The 22,787-nt window shown below is 53.6% G+C and overlaps 1 protein-coding gene across 4 annotated transcripts in view; it reads right to left on the reverse strand.

Annotated features, from left to right (window-relative positions):
* DOCK1 (dedicator of cytokinesis 1) overlaps nt 1-22,787 on the reverse strand; it is a 288,043-nt gene that overhangs the window by 54,808 nt on the left and 210,448 nt on the right. For all 4 annotated transcript variants that reach the window (XM_081157827.1, XM_081157826.1, XM_081157829.1 and 1 more), the window contains exon 30: nt 1,017-1,095. In XM_081157827.1, the coding sequence (XP_081013953.1) occupies nt 1,017-1,095 (79 nt within the window). The remainder of the gene's footprint in view (nt 1-1,016; nt 1,096-22,787) is intronic.

Here is a 22,787-nt window from a genome sequence, read left to right on the forward strand (position 1 = left end):
TTTATGGTTTGACTACATCTGTGTATTAGGACATGTGAAAACAGCATTAAGCAGGGAAAATAATAAAATATTAAAAATTGTGAAAACATTTCTAGATAGGTAGTGCTGGATATATTTTATATTTATATTCCATCACGCTAAGAAAATAAACATTTAAAATTTTAAAAATATGAAAGAAATAAAGGCATGCTTAGCTTAGGACTGAACCGAGTAACCTAAGTCTGGCATTAGCTCTAACTGCTCGGGGGGCAATGCCAAAGGGAAGTACGCGGTGTCTAACTTCTGTCCTCTGAATCGTATCTCTGACCTGGACCACCCACCGGGGGTGCAGAAGTTCTCAGGTTTCCTCCTCAACGAAGGATCCTTCCCAGGAAACTAACACACCATTTGCATCTGGATGCTTTTTTAAAAATTTGCAAATTTTAATAAATGACACAAAGTAATAACAATGACAAAATCATTATTAGCAGGAACACGTCCAGAGTACAGCGGATGGAGAGCCAGGAATACCTGAGGCGTGGGGCTGAAGTTGGTGGACAGCTGACCCGAGCCCGGGGGGATGGGGTGCGGTCCTTTGCCTGGCAAAGGCCGCTGTGGGCAGGACAAAGCCCAGAGAGACTACACCAGGGGAAACTGAGTTCTAACAGCAAGCCGAGCCGAGGGATGCAAACCCACTTCCCCTCCTCTGCCGACCCACCTGAGGAGGGTCTGAGACAATCCCGGCAGCCACGCTAACTGAGCCGCAGTGGCCGCACTGCTGAGTCCCTACTGTCACTGATTCAATGCTTCCTCTTTGAAACAGCTCCATCACCTTCTCCGTTAAATTGAACAAATACCCCGAAGGCACAATTTTCAATCCTCCGGTTCCAATAGTACAAATTGTCAACGCCATTTCCATACGTTGGAGGGCAGACCAATTAAGTGTGCGGATTAGAAAGAAAAGATATTGGCTCAGACGAGCAATTTGTTGTACCATGATTTCCCAGCCAAGGTCACGTCGGCCTCTCTTCTCTTACCTGTAGCTCAAAGTTGGCTTGATCGAGGAATTTTTTGTTCAGCATATCTGCATACTGATTAATCGCTCGCAGGAAGACTCTGAAAGATCAGAGAAAATTACATAATTACTCACTCAAGCTCTGGCACCTCTGAAGGTCTGGCATTTCAATGAGATCCAACCCGAGACGGTCTGGAGAGTGAACTCTCCAGGTCCCGGGAACAGTGGCGAGATCTGCCCACGAACAACCCACAGAATTGCAGGCAGATGCTCTCCAAATTAAACACGGAAATTAGCGCGTGCAAAGTAAAAGAAACAAACAAAAATAACCACGTCTGAAAGCAACATAGGAAAAGTATCACTAGAAAAAACACCCAATTTAAAAAAGGCGCAAATTAACGGCTTTTCTCCGGTCGCAGCGTCTTAACGTTATGGTATTAAATCGGGGTCTCTGCTCAGCTGGCTCCTTCAGGGCACACATCTGACTGCACTGTGACCCACGGGCGTGGCGGTCTGTCCCATTTCAGTGAAATCTGTCCTGTCCTCCGAATGCTAATCTTGGTCACTGTTTACTTGTTTAAATAAAAAATTTTAAAAACCTTTGATACCTATGAAAGGGATTTAACAAGAGCTTTAGCAGGGACGCTGGCTGATTCCTCGATAATATACAATTTTAAGCAGCCAGAGCAAAATATCACATATTCCCACGCCTTGCCTTTTGCTTTCGCCCATGAAATATGCCATCTGAACTCTCATAAAGGGCTCCGGAGTACCAAGCCCTTCGCAAGCGAGCTCGTTTAGATAGGTTTTATTACTCTCGGAAGGGTTGTGACAGAAAAGCCTAGTCCAGTGCCCCCCCCCCCCCCCGCACAAAGGGAGGTGCAAGAGTAATAAGCTGGAGGTCCCAGACGATAAAAGCTCATTCCACTCCCTCTACTTAGGAAGCGGCCAGAGCGCGTGGGAGAAATCTGGGTCACCAACTAGGACCCCTGCTCTGCAGAGAGGCCCGTGCCTGAGGGCTCCCCCTCCCTGGCCATCCCAGAGCCCCTAAGGGCCAGTGAGCCTGGGAGGAGGGAGAAAGGGAGTCTCCAGCGGGGGCTCCGCCACCTCCCACCACGCCCGGCCACCGCACGCCCACGGTCACTGCAGTCCCTCTCACACTCAATGTGTGCAGCTCGGAGACAGGGGCTTTGCAGACAGCATCTGGGACCACGACAGGTGTGACGAATGGCCTGTGACAGGGTTTGCCATCTCCGTTGCTGGAGAAAACCCTAGACGGAGTTACCCGAGTTCTTCTCTGGGGACAGTGACTATAACCAGAAAGGAGGAATTCGTGTCTTGCTTGACTGCTAATCAAGGGACACAGGGATCCAGACTGTGTCCATTAACCAAGAGCACAGACTGGGCAGAGCGGCCATTAGCCAGAGGGTGGCCACTCTGCAAATACAGGACGCCCAGTTACACTTGAAAAACAGCTCTCACTGCTGAGTTTTATAATTTAGTGAAAAAGCTAAATACCGGGCTTTTAGGGCATCCTGAAAAATGAATTCAGGACCAGGACGAAAACACTCGATTCAGGGCATATTTTGTAAACACAGAACCTTGGGCAGCCCTGGTCAGCCCCCCAGTCTCAGGCTGAGGTCTCCTCTGTCACATTCAGCCCCCAGAAGTACGAGATGCCTGGCTAAGGAGGGGGGTCTGCCCTGCCCAAGTGACCCTTGGCAACTGCGTTCCGACAGCCCTGCATTAAAACCAGCAGAGATCCCCGAGTGACAGCGGGAGAGGACAGCTTCCTGTCACTATGAAACACCAGGCTAATGGCCACATCCCATTTTTTTGTCCTCAGTTTTCCCTCCAGTTTTAGAGCTTGCTGTTCCCTAGAGCACCCTAGGGCCCTCGTGAGTTTAGGGAAGACCCTCTCCAGCCCTCTGCGGTAGGAGCGAGTTTACTAAAACACGCGTGATTACCACAGGGTAATTATTCTGCCTCCAGATAGCATTCAAACGGCTGCAACATGCCACCCCTAATTAAGCACTGAACAGTTTCAGCCGGTTAAATAAAGATATTTCTCCAATGACTTTTTTTTTTTTTTAAATATATCTTTATTGACTTCAGAGAGAGGACAGGAGAGGGAGAGAGAGAGACAGAAACATCAATGATGAGAGAGTCATTGATCGAGCCCACAACCCGGGCATGTGCCCTGACCGGGAATCGAACCCTGATCGCCTGGATCCCAGGTGGACGCTCAACCGCTGAGCCACGCCCGGCCGGGCTCCAGTGGCTTTTAAAAAAACATGTTGCGCCAAAATAACACAAAGGCTGATGAAACACTTCTTCATGAACTGACCACAGAGCCAGAGCGGCATCGAGAGAGATTCTGTAATTCAGATTCACCATAAAGCTTTTAAAAAGCCGGGAAAAAACCAAATAACAGAGAACGGAGCTGTACAGGGGGAACCAAAGGGGAGATCAAACGAAAACCACCGTCCTTGCAGCAGACAAAGGGGAGCGAAGGCGCGGGCTCGATGCATCAAGGCCACGTCGCCCCCACGGAACCGTCCAGGACATGCGGCCAGGCCCCACGGTTCACACTCGACGGGGTTACAGACTCGGCAAGGCCGCAAGGCCGCCTGACGGTAAATCGATGATCCGACCAGACAAAGAGGAACCTAGGCAGGTTTCTTCAAGGAAGACTCTGCATTGCCTGCTGCCATTCCTGAGTGAGTTCTAATACACCTCAAACTTGGGAAAGTGAGTGAGGACATCGCATTAGAAGCTTCTGTACACAACCCGCTTTCAGTCGCAGGAACAAGAAAATGACCACAGGCGAAGGCCAAACGGCGGCAGGAGGCCTTGCTATTCTGAAGCGAGGGTCAGACCTGGCTTAACACAGCTCAGGGCCAGCCCTTCGTGCAAACAATGTCCTCGCCCCCTTCTTGGTCACTGACTCCTGACTCCAGGGAGTCAGAGCACCATCTCCATCAGCCCCCGCGTTACCATTTTAAGTAATTTGGGTTCACTGTGAGACGGGGAGAGTTCATTCCCGAAGCTCATAAAATTAAAAACAAACAAACCAAAAACCAGGATATTTCCCTGATTTCTTCTTCTACCCGAATGTTGGACCACAGTGAGCTCCCACTAGAAACAAAATGCTGCCCCGTAATTCCCTCTGGTGTCCAAAATGAGTTTAATTGTTGTCCACACACACCACACACACACGGTTACAGTCCTACTCCAATTCTTTCTTTATCATCTCTCTATTAATCATCTCTCTAGCTACCTACCATTTACCTACGTATCGATCTATCTACCTACCATGTAATCATTTAGCTATTGCCCTCAGAAAGTTGCTGAGATTCTCATATTTTCAACCAAGAAATGAAAACTATGGGGTCTCTCAGCTCCCTTGAACTGTGAATCGAAGGGTTTTTGGAATATATTTTTTTAAACTGTGAGATTAAAGGTTAGAATGCCACAAAATACAGTCATTCCAGCATCATCGTCTCTGCTGACACTTTACAAAACGTTGTCGCATCTGCAGAAAGCGAAGGCGTCCCCATGAATTCCACCCCTCGCCCACCTTTAGGAGACAGGCTGGGGTGTGGGGAGGCTCTGCCTGCAGGAGGCGCCACGCCCTGCACCTTTGGCCTTGTGCAGAGGGGGTCCCGCCAGCCTTGGCTGTCACGTACAAGAAGGACTGTCCCCCCCAGCATCTGCCCAGTGGAAAGGAGCGTGTCCAGGGCAATAAACGCAGCGCCATCCTACATCGTTATCTGTTCATCGAGTGGAGGGGACTTAGCCAGCGGAAAGTAATCAGGAACCAATTTAACCATTAGAAGCTCCTGGCACAATGACAGGGACTAAAGTGACTGGATTCGGATGGAGCCTCGGGCGCCTCTGGCCTCTCTGTTATGCAGCGTTCGCTGCCAATAAGCCCGGAGACGAGCAGCCTCCTGGCGCAGGAGCGGCAGTGAGAGAGGCCGGGCTTCAGGGCCGTTCAGAGCCCCGAGTCTCAAACGGGGAGGCTGGGTGCGGTGTCTTTTTGTTCCTTCCCTAAACTCACCGTTAAGTTACATAATTCGATTGCGCAGTTCAATACGAGGGCATTTAAATACCTCTGGCATTGAAACAAGAGTCGCTTTGGGGGGAAATGCATCGTTTAATAAAATATTCTGCCCAAAGTAGGTGGAGAGAAAGGAAACAAATTGAAAGTGACAAATCCTATGCCTGCAGAGTGAGTCAGGGAACAGTAACTGGAGGCTGGCCGCAGAGTGATTTCCGCACAGTTCAGGAACCGCTGGGAAGGAGCGACTTTCGGTGACGTGATGAGAGCCAGCAGAGGCTGCAGACGGGAAGGGGAGGGGAGGAGGGCTTCCCTTCAGCCATCGGCCTGCGGGCCGGGCCCGCGCTTGGCCGCGTGGCTCTCTGTCAAGAGCTGGGGGGTGCTGAAGGCTAACGCGGGGAAGGAGCGGGAAACCAACAGCTTCAACTGCCACTGTTCCCAGACGCGCAAGAGGCGTCTCCTTTTCCCAGATCCCCTCATTTCCTTTTCAAATCACTAAAGTGTCAACATCCATCAAATTCCTAACTCGAGTCCAAAGCGCTCTGAGCCTCTCCGCTGGGCTGTGCTGGCGGAAGCAGGCGGGTCTGTGACGGCCACGGGAATGCAGAGAAGCCCCGGGAGCATCTGCCCTGGCTGGGATCCTGTCATCCTTGCTGTGGGCGTCTCCCCAGCACAGATTCCCGGGGATGGAGCCTGCAGCCGAGGTGCACGCCCTTGGCCAGAATAGAACCCGGGACCCTTCAGTCCGTGGGCGGACGCTCCAACCACTGAGCCAAACCGGCCAGGACAACAGACTTTATTTTTAAAGCACTAAGTCTTAGGTTTGCAGCAAAATTAAGTGGAGAGGTCCGGACACCCCCGCCCCTATCCATGCACAAGCTGCCCCCCAGATGGTACATTTGTTACAACTGACGAGCCCCAACTGACTGACACATCGCTGTCACCCAAAGCCCGCAGCTTCCACTAAGGCTCACTCTGGGTGCTGCACATCCTGTGGGTCTGGACAAACGGATGACACGCACCCGTCATTACAGCCTCGCACAGCAGCGTCGACGCCCTGAAGATCTGAGCTCTGCCATCGCCCCTCCCTCGCACCGAGCCCCCGCGGCCACACATCCCTTCCCTGGCTCCACAGGTTTGCCTTTTCCAGGACGTCGGGTGGTGGAGTCACACGGTACATAGCAGTTTCAGGCCGGCCCGTATTATCTCATGATTCTAAGTTCACTTTCACCAGGTTTAAGGCCCCTGACGTTTACGGTACCCCACGGCAAAGCCTCAAAACGCGTTCTCTCAGACTCTTCTGACTCGTGTTTGCCCGCCTTACCCAGAGCTCACGGGTCATTCCCAGCATCAGCCTCGGGGCCAGGCTGCCCAGAGTGCCAGCCAATGCTCAGGGAGCCTCTGTGGACTTGGGGGGTCACGCTGCTCTCAGGGCCTCTGTCTTCACCTACGTAAAATGGGCCATCAACACCGGCCACACCATCGTAACCTATACACTTACTATCTCGACCACGTTACGTCTACAGTTCAGTGGCATTAAGTACACTCACAGTGTCCAACCGCCACCACCATCCATCGCCAGAATGCTTGTCAAATTGGAAAACTAGACCCACTGCCCATTAAACAACAGCTCTCCAGTCTCCCCACCGCTGGCAGCCCCCGGTCACCACCATCCTGTCTGTTTCTATGAGTTTGACTATCCTAGGGCCCTATATGAAGCAGCAGCCACACAGTCCTCAGTTCTGGGGCGTGTCACGCTCGGGGCAGGGCTGGGGTAACTCCAGGTTAGGGGAAAGCGCTCGGTGTGGAAATGGCACGGGGGGGGAGGGGGGGCTGGAGGGGGGGGTTGGAGCAGGTAGAACTTTCCACCTATGGGAAGCAACGGGTGTTCACTATCTCTACGCATCAGTGTGGGGCTGGATTACGCAGGATCCTGGGGACTCTGACGTGGGAGGACTCGATGATTCTGGGGCTCCCAGGATTTGTGAAACAGACTGTGACAGGCACAAGGGGAGGCCCCAGGAGACCCAGACCAGTGGCTCCCCCACGAAGGCTGTTCTCTGCTCCACGGAGGGTCCAGGGGAACCAGGGGCTCCGTGGAGCTGGATGGGAGGGTGAATGCAGTCTCAGCTCTGCAGATGAGTCGTCCCATGGGCCTGACGTGCTGAGCAGCCTTTAAATTTACAACCGCAATGAGTCGGGTGCCTCTTTCTCTCTGAGGTAAAGAAGTCTTTCTGAAGCTGTCATTTAGAGCAAAATCCACGGAAGTCGGTAAATCAAGAGGAGACAGCAGTCCTTTGGGCCCATGCATTCCCAAGGCCGCAGACAGACACCAGGGGAATCCGGCCCCAGCCTGGCCCAGGGTGGGAAGAGGGAGGAAAGTGGAAGACAGGAAAGTCCAGTCCTGGGATGATGGTGGACAGAGGCCCAGGGGAGGGGAGCGGAGCGGAGCGGGGAGAGGGCGGAAGGAGAGGAGAGGGGGGAGACCAGAGGGCTCCCTGTGGGCGGGGCCTGGCTGGCCCTTTCCACACCAGCCACACTGCGTACCCAGTAAATATTTCCAGAGCAAAGGAAGGCCCCAACTAAAGGTGTGAGGCTGGATTTTTAAAGCAGGATTCGCTGTCTCGTGACCACTGTTGCTCTGGTCCCTTCACCACGTCCACGTCTCTTCCCATGTCCAGGTTCGGGGCCCATCACCCTCCCAATACACCTGCTGCTCTCCCGTGGGCCTTGGGCCCATTTCCCAGGTTGCTCTGGTTCAGAGCCCCCACCCCCATCTCCCAGCCCTGACCTCGTTTTCGGTCCTTCACGTGGCCGCGATGTCCGATCCGACGCTATCAAACCTGACGTGCTCCCGGCCACGTGGCCGCGAGGGAGGGAGCCCAGGGCGCCCGTTTCTACTTACGCAACTGCCCTCCGCCTGCGCCGGCCCGGCGTGTCGCCGCCCAGCCTCCCCAGCCAGCCCCTGGAAAGGCTCAAAATAGATTTTATTTTTAAAGCTCACTCCACATCTGCCTCTGCTCTCCCTGCCAGATTCCTTCCCTCTCTGTTTTAACGACTCCTTTCTTTCTTTCATGCTCTTCTGATCGCGTGTCTGTGCTAAAGGGGAGAGGTGGTGAGTCAGAGAGCGAGCGTCGGCGAAGCCCGGCGCCGGGGCCTGCTGCTGTGTCGACGCCCCGGGAGGGAGGGAGGGAACGGAAGCGTGAGGGACCGTGGGCATGGGCAGGGTGCCGGAAGGTGCCACCTTAGTGCCTCCTGGACCAGATGCCCGAGAGGTAGGCTCCATTGCCTGCAAGAGATGAGGGATACTGGGTCCACCCGAGGAGCTGATTTAAGATGAGAAGATCCAAGACAAATGGACCAGGGCCGGTGTCCCGACTCCCCCTTACCTGTGAGCAGCCCTGAGGACATGCGGACAGCAGACCGCAGAGCAAACACCAAAGTCCGCCTGCCGCAAAGCCCACGCTCCCGGGATGCAATTCCAGAAGCCAAGCTGCCCAGGGGCACGGCCACGCTCTGCTCTGCCCCCGAGGGCCCGGCAGTGAGGGGCCAAAGGCCAGCTGTCACCTGACCGAGGCGTCAGGGAGCTGGCACTGCTCGGGCCGAAGGGAGGGGACTCAGGATTTCCTTGTTCTGTCTGGAAAGTCACTTTCACCAAGGACGTCCATTTTCCACATTTCTCCCATTTCACCACCCGAACGCGGCCACCTGACCGCGTGCACGGGCTCAGCGATCAGGGAGAGACGATCGGTGATCACGGGCTAACGACCGCCTCCCTTCTTAACGCCAAGTGACTTATTACCCATAAACACACGCGAAAGGGCGCCGGGAAGTGCCCGCCAGCCGCACACGCGCGAGTTAAGCCTCTTAATTGAAAATATAATCTGTGTTGCGGAGATTAAAATATATTGGATTCATTTTCCTCTATCTTCCCCCATTGTCCCACATACATTTTCTTTATGCTACACAGTCAAATTAGTTCCCCGCTACGGAAATTATTTCCACACAATAAAACAATTTTACGGTGAAGCTATGACTGACTGTCCTATTTAAGGGAGACGCAAACCAGGGGCGAAGCGATTTCCTCGCCGATGCGATCACAGTCTGCACCACGCGCCTGGCCACCTCTGGGGTTTCATCTCCCGATCCCTCGGCTTTCCTTCCTTCCCCAGTCACCCCGGGGGAGGGCGCAGGGCGGACGCGAGGATGCCTCAGCACCCCAGTCCCTGGCCGAGGGCAACCGTGCCCGCCCGCCAAGCAAGTGATCCTGGCCGCCCCGTCACGGGTGGCACAGCCCTCTGGGGACGCTCTAGCCCTTGTCATATCTTTTCATAACATTCATTAGCCCCTGACATTATATGCTCGAGTTATTTGTCTGCTGCATTATTGTCTGAGCCTCCATCCAAGTGGAAGGCAAACTCCATGAAGACAGGGCGCCGTCAGTCTCGCTCAGCATTAGATCCCCAGCATGTGCCACAGGGCCAGGCACAGAAAGAACGACAGTAAAAACGCCCGACACGAGACGATGGACCGTATCCGGGCCAACATACAGGGAGCTGCATTCTTGCTGGAGTGGGGGGGGTGAGTTTACGCAAGGTGGCCTCGGGGCCCGGACGCGTGGACTTGCAGGAGGAGCGCGGAGCCAGGCTCACCGGCCCTGGGCCTTCTTTCAGGGCTTCCCGTGTGCAGGGCCTTTGCATATGCTGCTCCCGCTCCCGGGAGGGCTGCCACTTCCCACCTGGACACCCCGAGGTGAACGTCTTCCAAGCTGAACCGTGTACCTCTAGAACACGCTCCTCTAGAACCACGTGCCTCTGCATCGGGTGCTTGGGCCGCATGTGTCGCTGCTGTTCACTCGTTTGTAGTTTGGGCACATCCAGTGACCCCCACCGCCTGCCCTGTAGGCTCTCGGCTCCTGACCGCTGGGTTTCCACCTGCTCTGGCTCACATTTATCCCCAGCACCTAGCTCCCTGCACGGCCCTTTGTAGGCCCTCAACAAACCCTGGAAGAGAGAATTAATAAACGTCACCGAGAAAACAGTGCGGAAGCTCGCTTATCATGTTAAATTTGAATCCCGATGAACTGAGCCGACCAGGCTCCAGCTGTGTCCTTACGTAAGTTTCCACTTCCCACTGGGGAGGGAGCGTTAAGTGTTCCTAACCGCGGAGTGCGCTGCGCCCGCAACGTGCCGCTCGCTGCGCAACACAGGCCCTGCCTGCCTGCAGCCAGGGCCCCGCCAAGCCCGAGGCCACTGTCTTCCTCGCCCTCAGCACAGCGAAGCCACAGCCCAGGGAGCTGGGACAGCGGCAGAGTCCACGGGGGGCGGCCGCTGAGAACCTCACGCTCCGTGTTTAAACACCCCGGAGGGTCACGCACAGGACACGTCGGCTCCCTCAGAAGCTTGAAAAATTTCATGTCACCTTTTCAAAGCCTGCCAAGGTCATTATCTCAACTAATCAACTCCAGGATGGCTCCAGGACAGGTCACTGTGTCCCAGTGCCCTCCAGGAGGCTGCGGGGCGAGCTGGTTTTAGGGAATTGCCGTCTCACTACCACGAGGGAACGGACCTGAACTGGAACCCAGAGCCCCTGGCTCCGGGCACCGTGTGCTCGCACCGCCTCGCGGTCCGTCCTGGAATGACCAGTTATTTCGGGGCTCAGGGGAGCAGGGCCGGCCCGAGGAGGCAGACACCTGGGCTGGGGTGGCCGCCTGAGATGCACCTGTAGGGACACGGCAGGGAGATGAAGGGAGGACATGCTCTTTTGGAAAAGGTCGCGGCGGACCCGGCCCGTCTCTCCTGGTCCAGAGTCAGGCGCGCAGAGGGCGGGGAGGGGCGGGCCGTTCTCGCGTGGGGAGGCTGAGTAAGGGACAGCAGGAGCCACTGCGCCCGGACCCACAGGCCTTCACAAAAATACACAGCTAACGAGGTCACACAGTCAGGACAGAAACGGCTGCAGCACAGAGCGTGGGCCCAGAAAACTGTCAGCAAAGTCTCAAAATAGCTTCCCTCGGGCCTGTCACGCTGGGGGAAATAACCCAGGAAACGATGCTGGTGCAGAGGAAGCGGCTCGTTTCGCCCGCCGGCCCCGCGAGCACGGTTCTGGGCGAAACGTTTGATTATTTAAGGGGAGTTGCTATGCTCCCGCTGACAGGTCCCCGGCCTCCGATGAGGCTCTGGGCCTTCTATCGCTCCTCCTTCCTTTCCTTAGCGTGTGGCTGAGAAAATAACCTATCAGAGCACACCTGGACACACACACACACACAGTCCCACAGGGTCTAAACAGTCCACACCAACGGAGAGCATTTCTGGGGCCCGTCCTTTCTTGTTTCCAGGTTGCACTAAAAATAGGCATCATCCGGATGACCCGGGTCCCTGTAGGACATTCACGTCATGAGCAGGCTCATCAGCCCAAGTGTGAAAGCAGGTGCGCGCACGACGCCCCGAGGCGAGAGAAGTGTTTCCAGGCTCCCTTTCGTGGGCATGAGAAGTCATTTCCTCTGATGGGTGCAGAGCTCCGAAAGCCAGCACATAAAATCGGTTCCCCACAGACCCCCTTCCCGGAACAAATCCACCGTGTGCATCAGAGAGGGCTGCTATGCGGGAATCACACGCGCGCACGCACACGGATCAGAGGCGCGCACACACAGACGCGCAGCCACACCGGCGGGAGCCCGTGCGCACCGGGAGCCCCTGCCATCACCGGCGGGGGCTTCGGTTCTAGATGAAGGCCCTCTGCCCCTGCAGAGGGGCCTTGGACACGGTTCCAGGCTCCTTCCCGGGCCTCTGGGCTCGAATCTGCACTTTACTAAGTGCTCTGGGAAACGCGTGTGCACGGCACTGTGTGTGTGTGTGTCCCAGGCCCATGGCTACTCACATTCATCACAGCCTCCCAAAGAAATAAAACCCACCGAGGAAGCGTCAGGGCCAAGGTGGACCTGAGCTCAGCCTGCGTCACCCTAGTTGCAGATGAACGTCCTGCCATTGGCTTTGGTCGTCCCTTCTCCTCACTTCTCACGATTGCCATCTAATAGGGCAAAGCAGCAGGTAACTCAGCAGCCTCGTTTGGGGCGTTAAGGGACTGTGGCAATGTGTCCAGCAGCTGCCGGAGTTTACTTCACGACTACTGAGGCAGTAAATAGTCTTTAATCACTGGCTGTCCCCTGCCTACTCTGTGGCCACTCTTGAGGCTTTGAAAATCCGATATGAGGAATCTTTCTTTATGGCAACCTCGGCAGCTGCAAGCAAAGCAATCTGGAGGATGTTTTTACAAGAAGGGTTTGTACATCATTGGCTTCTGTTACAAATTAATTCCTTGCTTGGACCACACTCACCCAGCAACAGTTTAGGTAATATAAACAGCTTATCAAATCGCCACAATATAAACAGTCGGCAACATAGTTTCTTATCAACAAATCCATAGTAAGGCAGAGATAAAGCTCAACTCTTCTCGCCACGGGCTCCTTCCAGCTAATTTGGCCCTTGGCTACTGAAGGGGAGCTTTAGACCCGCTTCCTTTATTTCCAGGGTGATCTGCTCCTTACGGAGGAAGGCGGGGCAGGTGGGGCGTGGGATACAGCAGGCGACCAGCTCCCGTTCACAGGAAATCCCAAGGCCTAGTTTTCAATTTAATGATCACCAGGGTCTTAATAAAACATGCAGAAAACTCTATTCCCCTGACCTGGCACATACCACGAAGGAAATGTTTTAATGTTGTGAGTCACCTCCTTGATTAAAAAACATTAACATTGAAAATTAACAAAGTCCTCCACGAGGCTGGCCCCATTGAGCCCGGGAAATGGTGAGAGAAACGTGGTCGGAGCTGCGTGATTAGGGGGACGGTGCGGATGACCCCAGACTGAGACGAAACGGAGAGTCACCTCCGCCAGGAATGAGGAACGGGAGGAGGGGCGCTGGCCAGCGGCCCAGCACACAGGCCGGGTCTCACCAGGTGGGGATTAAGCAGGAAAAAGTCAGCTGCTACACCACCAGGCCAGGAGAGAAAATCAAATGGACTTCTGAATGTCCACAAACCAGGAGGCCAACAGGGCCAGATCAGGAAACAGTCTGAGACTCACCCTAGGGTGCTACTAGGAACAGCCACCAGAAAGTCGAAACGACACTCCACCACTTCCCCAGGGATCTCCTCCTGGTTTAAAAGGAGTCCTAAGTGGAACCAGCCCAGCAGGCAGCTACATGCCCTGCCCCCCACACGGAGCCACCCTCTGGGCTGTGACAACTCTGGGGAAATAAGTAGCAGAGGAGACAAGGGGCCCTGTGAGAGGAGGAGCTCCCAGGAGAAGACCGTGGGTGGCAGGAAACAAGAGACAGAGAGGGGACAGCAGGATGTCCCCGAGCTGGTGGCCTGCGCAGGCCCAGTGGGCTCACGTGACCTCGGAACCTACTCTCAAAGTGAGACCTGTTAAAGGATGTAAGAAGTTGTCAAATTAACCTCACAAAAACTGTAATGACAACATTTGCTTAAAAGTGGATCTTCCTCTGAATCCTAAGACAGTTCCCACATTATTGTCAGCGTGTTATATCTTTTCAATTATGGCTAATTTAACTGTTACGCTCTGCACATAACACATGTAAATATATATTTTTAAATTCTTATCCGGAGAGAGATTATGGTGAAATTCCTTCTACGAAATCAAGACATTCAGATTCACAAACTTCCATTTTAATGCCCCCCCACTGCTTTACTTTTGGTTTAATTTCATAACAGATGAAAACCTAGCACACAGAGATAGATTTAAAAGCCCCCCAACAGTTATCCGAGCTTCCTGTAACGTAGTCAGTATAAATAACAAAACACATATCCCCGATAAATTCCTAAGACCATAACATGCCAAAGTCAGAGACAGCAGGCCTAAGTTTGAACTCAGGACAAAAAAAAATTCTCAATCCCATCAACACAAATATGACTTCCGGTCATCAGTCTCAGGGATCCCCCGAGAGCCCCGACGGTTCCACGGTTGTGGTTCTACCGCAATCATGAACGGGATGTGAGATGCACACCCACATTCAGGGCTCCCGAGTGTGCGAGCCGAGGTCGTGACCCAGCACGGCGACCGGCAGGCCATTCGGATGACGTTAGCGCCCGTGGAGACAGGTCCCGAAGAATTGTAGTGTTTCTGTCAGCCCACTGCTGACGTTTTCAAGTTCACACAGCAACTTAAAACCAAATATGCATCTAAAATGCACTTGAGCTAACCACGTGAAACATCCCAACCTCCAGCTCCCTTATTTAAATGCAGATGCTACAGTCCCGGGTGCGGCCATCTGGTCTACCCAGTAGAGAGAAGGTGAGGGGCCTGCTCCAGGACACGAGCAGATGAAAGGAACCCTGTTCTGAAAAGACTGCTTCTGAAACCAAATCAGCAAATCAGTAAACATCTACCTCCATGTGGAGATGTCGCAGGGAAAGGACGCCTCGGTTCTGCATCTCAAAGGCGGTCCCTCGGGATTCTTCTCTGATTGCAAACACGTCGCCGATCAAGCGAAAGATTCGTCCTTGAGCATCCGCTTCTGAGGCTTGGGGGAACGTTCATGGCTGCGCCCCGTCGTATCTCCCTGAGGGCACATCTCATTCTTTGCGCTGTGACCAGACTGCCATCCTGCCTTCTAAACCGTATGCCCTCCGGGTGGACCCAGCTCACGTATCATATGCTCCCCTCAAGACCTGGCACAGGGCTCGGTATGTGCTGGGCACTCAGGTGCGGAAGGAATCCTCTTAGGTCATTTCCAGGGAAATGGCTCCTGAGGTCACCGACGTTCCGCAGAGCCCAGCAAAATGCTGCCAGTGCCCGGGGCACCCTGACCACGGCGGCCACAGGCTCCTTGCTGGACACCGGGTGTTTCTGACCTTGCCCACTGGAGAGCGCGCTCCCGAGGTCAGCTGGGGAATTAACTACAGCATGAAGCAATGAATTATGAGAGCCAATGAGGAAGCGCCATTTTTAGAAAACCAAATTAAATGCTGTAGAAAGATTATAAAGGTAGGTCGCTTAAAAACTCTGCAAAATTAGGCATGGGTGAGACAGCCGGAGAAGCGAAAACGTGGGCGCCCCCCGACTCCGTGTTGGAGAAACTGCAGCCAGAGTTCACCCGCTGCGCTGGGAAGGTTTGCCCGCGGTGCGCTGGGAAGGGTCGCCCGCGGCGCGCTGGGAAGGTTCCCTGGGAGAAGCACATTCAAAACAGGCGTTAGCCCTACATTTAAAAAGTCAGCGAAAAAGGGGAAAGTAAAAAGGTGCATTTATGTAAAAATCAAATGAGCGGGGTCTGTGATGATGATAAAAAGAGCTTCTGCGTTTTCGGCTAATCACCTAACTCTGGTTCGACCACGCGGGAGATCCCTGCCGGTCGAAAGGCTTTACAATTTCACCGGAAGTCCCCTGGATACAGAACCTTCAGGAAAAGGGCAGACACCTTCCTCTTTGGTCTGACTAGTGAAAATGCAAAAATTCACGAGAATTTTGCTCCTCATATCAGAGGGATTTATTTTCCCACCTGAAGATGTGGAGCCACAGACAGCCCACGGGGTCCCGCGTCTCTAAGCGCCTGAGCCCGGTCAGCACAGCCCCTGGCAGCGCCACCTGGGGGTGCCCGCAGGTCCCCCCAGGGATGTCCCTGCCCCCCCGCCCTCCCTCTCGGGTCTTGCTGAGCTCTCGGGCAGCAATTTTGGGTGGACACTGCTGGGTCCTTCATTTCGTGTTTTCCTCAGAGCCTTCCCCTTTACAAATGGGACCTGTCAAGCTGGGCCTCCCGTCCCCGTTTTTAATGTTTTTAATATCCCCGACCACTCCCAGGCGACAGCGGCGGGAGACGGGGCTTGAAATTCATCTGCCAAAACCCGCTCTCGGAGGGCCGCGCGTCACTTCCATCCTGGGCGAGTTTTCCTTGGCAAGGGCGACATCGAGGCCGTGGCTGGGGGCGGGCTCGTGGGCGATGAAGGTGGCCGTGGGCAGCGCCTCACCGGGGTGAAAGGCTGGACACCCTGTCACTTTAATCAGCCACCGGGATGCCCAAGTCCAGGCAGCTGCGTGCACCAGGAACCCGCACACCAGCCCGCAGAGCGTCACGGCACACCTGGGACGCCAGGCGCCCACTCTCCTTCGCAGCGGCAGCCCCGCTGGCCCACTGCCGCTGTGGCATGCTACCTGGGACATGTTACCCGAAGCCTGTGACACATGTGAGTGGCCACCTCCCTTGTAAAGGCCTGGCCGGTAGCCCTGCTTCACACTCCCACGTCCTATGAGGCAGCACAAAGCCTTTGCGGCAGCGGCAGCCAGGGGACACCTGCAGCTGTGCGTCCCAACCAGCAGGACAGCCACCTGAGCCCCTAAGGTCCAGGGCCCAGCGACAACTCCCAGCTTCCTCCCATGGGCTGGCGGGAAGGCGCTGCAGCACCCAGTGTCTGAAAATACACCGTCTCCCACAGACATGAAGCCCAGAAAACACTTCACAGATGATTAAGAAACAAAACAGAACTGGAGTCCTGCAGCGGTCGCACTGGAAATGCACGTAGGGGAACTGTCCAGGTCCGAGTGGCCTGTTAGAGACGCTCTCGGAGGCCAACTGAGACTCTGCTCCGGCCAGTTGCTGCCACGTCCCCAGAGGTGCTGGGGACCCGAGGGCTTTCCAGAGACCTGCAGCCGCTCTGTCTTTGTCCAGCCCCACATAGCTGCTCCAGATGGGGTTGGGCACAGAGCCCGCCACAGCCAAGGGTCAGTGAGGGCAGCCCACACACGGGGCGGCTGGAGAGAGCCCGGCCTCACCTGCTTCCTCAGGGACCTCCCACGGCCACGACCCCTTGTTGAACAGACTACTAATGGCCTGCATGTCACTGGACCTAGCTTGTGACCTGGAACATTTCCATCCCTCTGCGTTCCATCTGCTTAGGCTATCATGATGAACAGCACGCACTCACTGCCACACAGAGCAGGGAGGGGGGCTCTGCCCACCAGCGAGGAGGAGAAGTAACAAAGCCACCGGGTAGGAGCAGATACCTGTCCACCGTGGCTCAGCAGCTGAGCCCCTGCGTGGCCTGGAGCCAGGCCCCCCCACCCCCCACGACTGTCAGGCTGCATTGAGCCGACGGGGAAGGGGGGTCCTGGCTCATGACTGCCCCGCATCTCTGGCACATGCTGGGTACACAGGGCCGTGTACTAGGCATCAGACCGACAGCAGCACCTAGAGTGCCACCCAAGGACTCTACAACTCAAACCAAGCGTCAGGGATGAACTGCGGCCTGACAACGGGAGCTGCGGGATCTGAGGCTGAGCGTGGCACGTGGCCAGGTTCCCTGCCTGCCCCAAGGATGGAAAGACAATGGCAGGAAGGAATACAGCTGGCATGCACAAAAATGCAAGGAGAGAGCCTTCAGCTGCTACGTCTGCTTGTCCCCTGACGCCCATCTGAACGCCTGCCCGGTCTGTGCCTCAGTGGTCCTTCTAGTCCACCCACACGGTGCTGAAGCTGCTCTGAGCCTTGTAATTGAGTCTTGACTAGTGCAGGAGATCCGGATGGGGGTGTGTGTGTCCATCTTCTCTACCTCGACCTAAGCCCATGGGCCTCAGGTTCCAGATAGGCGTCCACAGCTGGAGCGGGAGGGGCTGCCGAGTCTCAGCCACAACTACCATCTCCACGGCCCCGGCAACCTTAACGCTCTGCCTCCCCAGCTCCTACAAAGCTGAACCCACAATTACCACGTGACTCAGCAACTGTACCCTCGGGCCTCTGTCCAAGAGCACGCGAGCTTATGTTCACACAAACACCTATACACGAACCACTGTGGCAGCTTTGTTCCTAACAGCCCCTTGTCGACACAAGCCAAGTGTCCTTCAGTGGTTAAACACGGCACTACACCGACTGCGGATAGTCCTCGGCCACGAGGAAAAACCTACAGCACCGATACATACAGTTACTTGGAAGGCTCTCAGGGCAATTACGCTGAGTGGAAACAGTTACTCTCAAAAGGTTACATAGTATATGATTCCATCTCCACAGCATTCCCGAAATGAAAAAAGTTGCAGAGATGGAGAAGAGAGGAGCGGTCGCCAGGAGTGAGGGAGGGCGAGGGGGCGGCGGGAAGCGGGTGGCGGTGGCTGTGAAAGGGAACACGAGGGACCCCGTGGTGAAACTGTCTACTGTAGTTGTGGTGGTCGCAGGAATCCACACTTGCGATAAAACTGCACAGAACTGAGTGCACACACACGTCCACACAAACAGTGGGTGCATGTAAAACAGGGGTGCCCGAATAAAATCCCACCGGGGCAGGACCAGCTTCTGGCTGTGGCATGTGACGTGTCATCGTACGCAAGATGTGACCGCTGGAAGGAGGTGGGTAAAAGGTAAACGGGACCTCTCTGTAGACCTCTTATGACTGCATGGAAATCTATAATTATCTCAACAGGGAAAGTTTAAGAAATGCAATTAAAAAACCTGTTTTCTGCTCAAAACTACCTTTGTCTTCATTCTGAATATCACAGAAAAGGCGCTCGGTTGCACTATAGTGTGCACTAAATATGCACACTATAAAAACACACGAAATGACAAGAGAAAGCAAACCCTAACTGGAGTAAGGGGGCTTAACCCACACCCCCCACCAGCTCTATGCTGTTTTACATATGATCTCTGGCATTCACTGTAGAAACACCCGGGCAAGACATACAAGAAATCAAGATATAATCAGACCAAGACCTCCTTAGACCCCAGAGATGATAGAAACAGACCATCAACGGTGTTCCAGGGATTCTGATTAGCAAAAACCACCAAGTGGAAATTCCATAACAAACTAAGAGCACAACGCCTGGTTTACCAGGTTACAGGATGGAAGAAAAAATATGGAACCTGAAGATATTGCAGGAAAAAATATCTACACTGAAATACTAAAATGGATGGAAAATACAAACTAAAGAAGAATGTAAGAGACGTAGGTTAAACGACAGGAAGGTCCAATACGTACGCAACTGAGCTCCGGAAAAGGGGAGAGAAGGGATGAGGGAGAAGCAGTGATAAGACGGACACTGGCCGAGCCGAGGGGGCAGCCGCAAATGGACGGGACCCGCACGCCTGGACGTAGCCGCTATGCCGCGGCGCCCTTGCTCGCCGGCAGGCTGGCGACACACACCAGCAGCATGGGACCTGAAAGCGGTCCCCGTCGAGAGCAACCACGGCTCGCTGGTGAATTCGAGGCCCAGGGCGGGACATGCACCAGATCTGCCGGAACATCCGTCCTGTCGCATCAGGGAGCAGAGCCACTACCCACGGTGACTTGCGCTGTGTGACCAGGACCAGGATTAGGGCGACAGAGCCCAACAGGCCCAAGATGGGGCCACTTAAGCAACAAAAACAATAATGATGAGACGGAGACGCAGGATGAGTCACGACGAAAATGAAGGAAAATCATACCATCGAGTGGTAGTGATGAGAAGAAGGTGGTCCTGGCCCGGGAATATACGATTTATACCATTAATTACAATAAATTGCCCAGAAATGACCAATAACAGTACCTAAAAATTTAATTAATAGAATCATTTTTTAAACTACAGAAGATTGTTTAATGAGTGGTGTCGCAACAACTAGTTTCAGTTTAAAAATCAACTCAGATATCTTTAACACAAAAAGTCCAATTCCAGATAAAACCAAAAATTTAAATATAAAATAAATAAAACCTAGAGTTAAATATCAAATTTGTGGACGAAGGACAGGACAGGAAAAAAATGGAGAGATTTGATAGGTTAAAATTTTGTATGTGAAATAACAAAAAACAAATTATTAAAAAAATAACCAAGTGAGATGGCAAACAACATGGGGGGAATATTTGTAGAAATATTAAATGGGTTAATATGAGCACAGCCAAGGTCTGGGGAACGTCTAAAAGTGCTAATAAAATTCTTACGAGAAAACATTAAACGGGCATAAACGGGCAAGGAATGTGAACAGTTTACAAAACAGAAACGGTTAGAAAGAAAATGAAACTGATTTCATCTTGCAATGTATCAGGGAATGCAAATGTAAACAAGATACGGCAGCCCCCTTGCCTGTTAAATTAACAAAACTCTCTTTAAAGATGATACTGGATTCTGGCAAGGGCGCAACAGAAACGGTGAAATCCTTTTGGAAAGCAATTTGACAATATGTATGAGGCTCCAGTAATCCCATTTCTGGGAACGAATCCTAGGAAATAATCCAAAATGCAGACGCATATGCAGGGCGTCAGCCACCACAGGGCTCTCTGTCAGAGACGACTCGAGGGCTGTCGGCGGGTACGAGGGGGGGATGCGCTGGCTAACCTCTGGAGAGGTTCTTTTGCGGCCAATAAGAAAGCTGCTGACGACGACTGTGTAGTAACATGGAAAAGCGTCTGCGATTGACTGGGAAGTAAAAAATACAGAACCCAGCCGATACTCATTTATACTAGGGTTATAAGGAGGTAAAACATACACGTAAAAAGGTCAACCTGTGATAAAACTGGTGGCAGTGAGGATGGTGCGGACTCTCCCCACTCCTGTCAGGCGAGGCGTAGGATGTGTCTTCATTTCTTCTATAATTTATGACTATGACGTAATGGAAGGAAACACTGTTCCATTCTCCTGTGAGTTTCGAGCAGGCAGTCTGCCTTCTGGAGGCTTCTGTAACCTCCGTGGTGAGAAATCAGGTCAAGAGCACACATCCCCGGGCTCAGCCCGCGCTGAGGGCCTGGCCCCGACCTCCCGGCTCGCTCGGCTGAGAAGCAGACACACTTCTGCTGCCCTGACTGACCCGTGGCTTCCAGTGATTGCTGCCACTGCCTGTGGCCGACAAATCCAAGGCAGTTCCACCCAGGAGCTCGGCCAGAAGAAACCTGACGCGCTCAAGCAGCCGAGCAGCACCCGTGCCACTCTCTGCGACTGAACCTCCAGCTGGCCGGCGGGGCCTCCAAAGCTCAGGGAAGGCGCCGCAGCGCTTGGTGTCCTGGCCGAACAGGTCCCACGGGTGCCCTGCTCTCCTAGGACATTGTAAACCCACAGGACACACAACCCTGACATGGGGAACTTTCCCGTGTACGTGTTCCTAGGTAGTGGGAGGAAAGAGAATGGAAGAGCAGTCAGCAAACCCATGAGTTACCCTGGTCCCCTTGACAGGTTCCCAATATCACTACAGAGATTAGCCCTACACTGCCACAGGCTGTCGGGGACCCTCGTCAGCGATGCCGGGGGGAGGGCACCGAGTCACGGGACAGGGTAGCACCCAGTCCGGGGCCATCGCAGCCTGGGCTGCGCCTGCTACTGTTCCCATGGAGGGCACCGATTCCTGGCAAATACGGAAGACTTTCCCCAGTCCCTTCTGGAATGACACCCCTTTATGTCGCTCCAGGAGGGCGAGAGCCTTCCTGTGACACATTCTGCCAGGAAAGGAGGTCTTCACGGGCTGCGGGCGTTCGCACTAAACTGTCTCGTTTTCTCAAGGAGCCACAGGCTGCCTGCGACATCACGACTGCAGTGCCAGGGCTCAGCGGGCTAATCCCTCTTCCTCGCTAACTTTCTTCCAATTATGACGCCGGCGAAGCATCTGAGGAAAGCCGCGGACTCATGACTTTGCTTCTCGGAGGATATTAAACAAATCCCGTTTTCAATTTGAAAATGAAACTGTATCAGTGCAGCAAGGCCCCGGCGGCTCCAACCGCACCCCAGCCCCACTGGCAACAAAGTGACACAGGCGGCGAGCGGGCAGCTGGGTAAGACAAACGCGCACTAAATGGAAATATATTAGGTGAGGCTTCCCTGCAAATTCCAGCAGAGTCACCTGCTAAACTAAATAGCGTCTGTGAGTCGCTAACTTAAGGAATAAAATATGGACCACGGGGCTGTGCGGATCTTCATTTCCTCTGGACTTTTCCTACAAACGGAAAAGCTGAAAAATAGTCTTGATTTTTCCTCGTGTTGGCAAAAAAACAAACAAAACCAAACCCAAAAACTGACAGGGAGGAAAAAGAACAGAAAGAGACCTTGGATTCTCGACCACACAGGTGACGGCGGCAGCGCTGAGCCGCGCGGTCTCCCCCGCGAGCCCCCGGCTCCCCTGCGCGGAGCCCACCTCTGCAGCCCGGGATCCGGGCCCCAGAGCCTCTGAGGCCCAAGTGCTCGGCGAGAAGCCAGATGCCGAGGGGACAGTCAGCAAACGGCCAGGGCGTCCCCAGCAGCGGTCCAGGCTGAGGGGTCCCTTCATTGTGGCCGCCCATTTTCCACGTGCCTGAAAGCTGCCGGAGTCAGGGCGTGAGGAAGGGTGAGGAAGACGCCGTGCGAAACGCGTGATCATGTTGTCTAGGTTTTTAAAACATCTTTAGAAAAGTAGATGTTTAAGTGAACATGTCAGGGGAACACTCTGCACAGTAAATGACTGTCTAACCACGACGCCGTTACACCCAAAGCTAATACAAAGTAATGCTGAATGTCAACTCTAATTGGAAACATTTTTTAAAAAATAGATGTGCGCTATCAGAGCATTTTATTCAAAAAAAACCACCCCGAAAGCCAAAGCTTTCTCCTTTTAAAGAATATAAAACTTAGTATCTGAAATAAAATTTTAAAACCACAATTTTAAATGAATGTGCTCTTAAAGTATAACGTCCGAGTCCAATTTTTAGGGCACTTTCCGACAATGCTATTACACAGAAATACTATGGAAAAGGCACTGCTCCGATGGATGAGAAGTGATGGGGTAAAATAAACATCTCCTCTGCGTG

The sequence above is a fragment of the Miniopterus schreibersii genome (assembly GCF_964146895.1).
Source record: "Miniopterus schreibersii genome assembly, chromosome: 14".
NCBI classification, from domain to species: domain Eukaryota; kingdom Metazoa; phylum Chordata; class Mammalia; order Chiroptera; family Miniopteridae; genus Miniopterus; species Miniopterus schreibersii.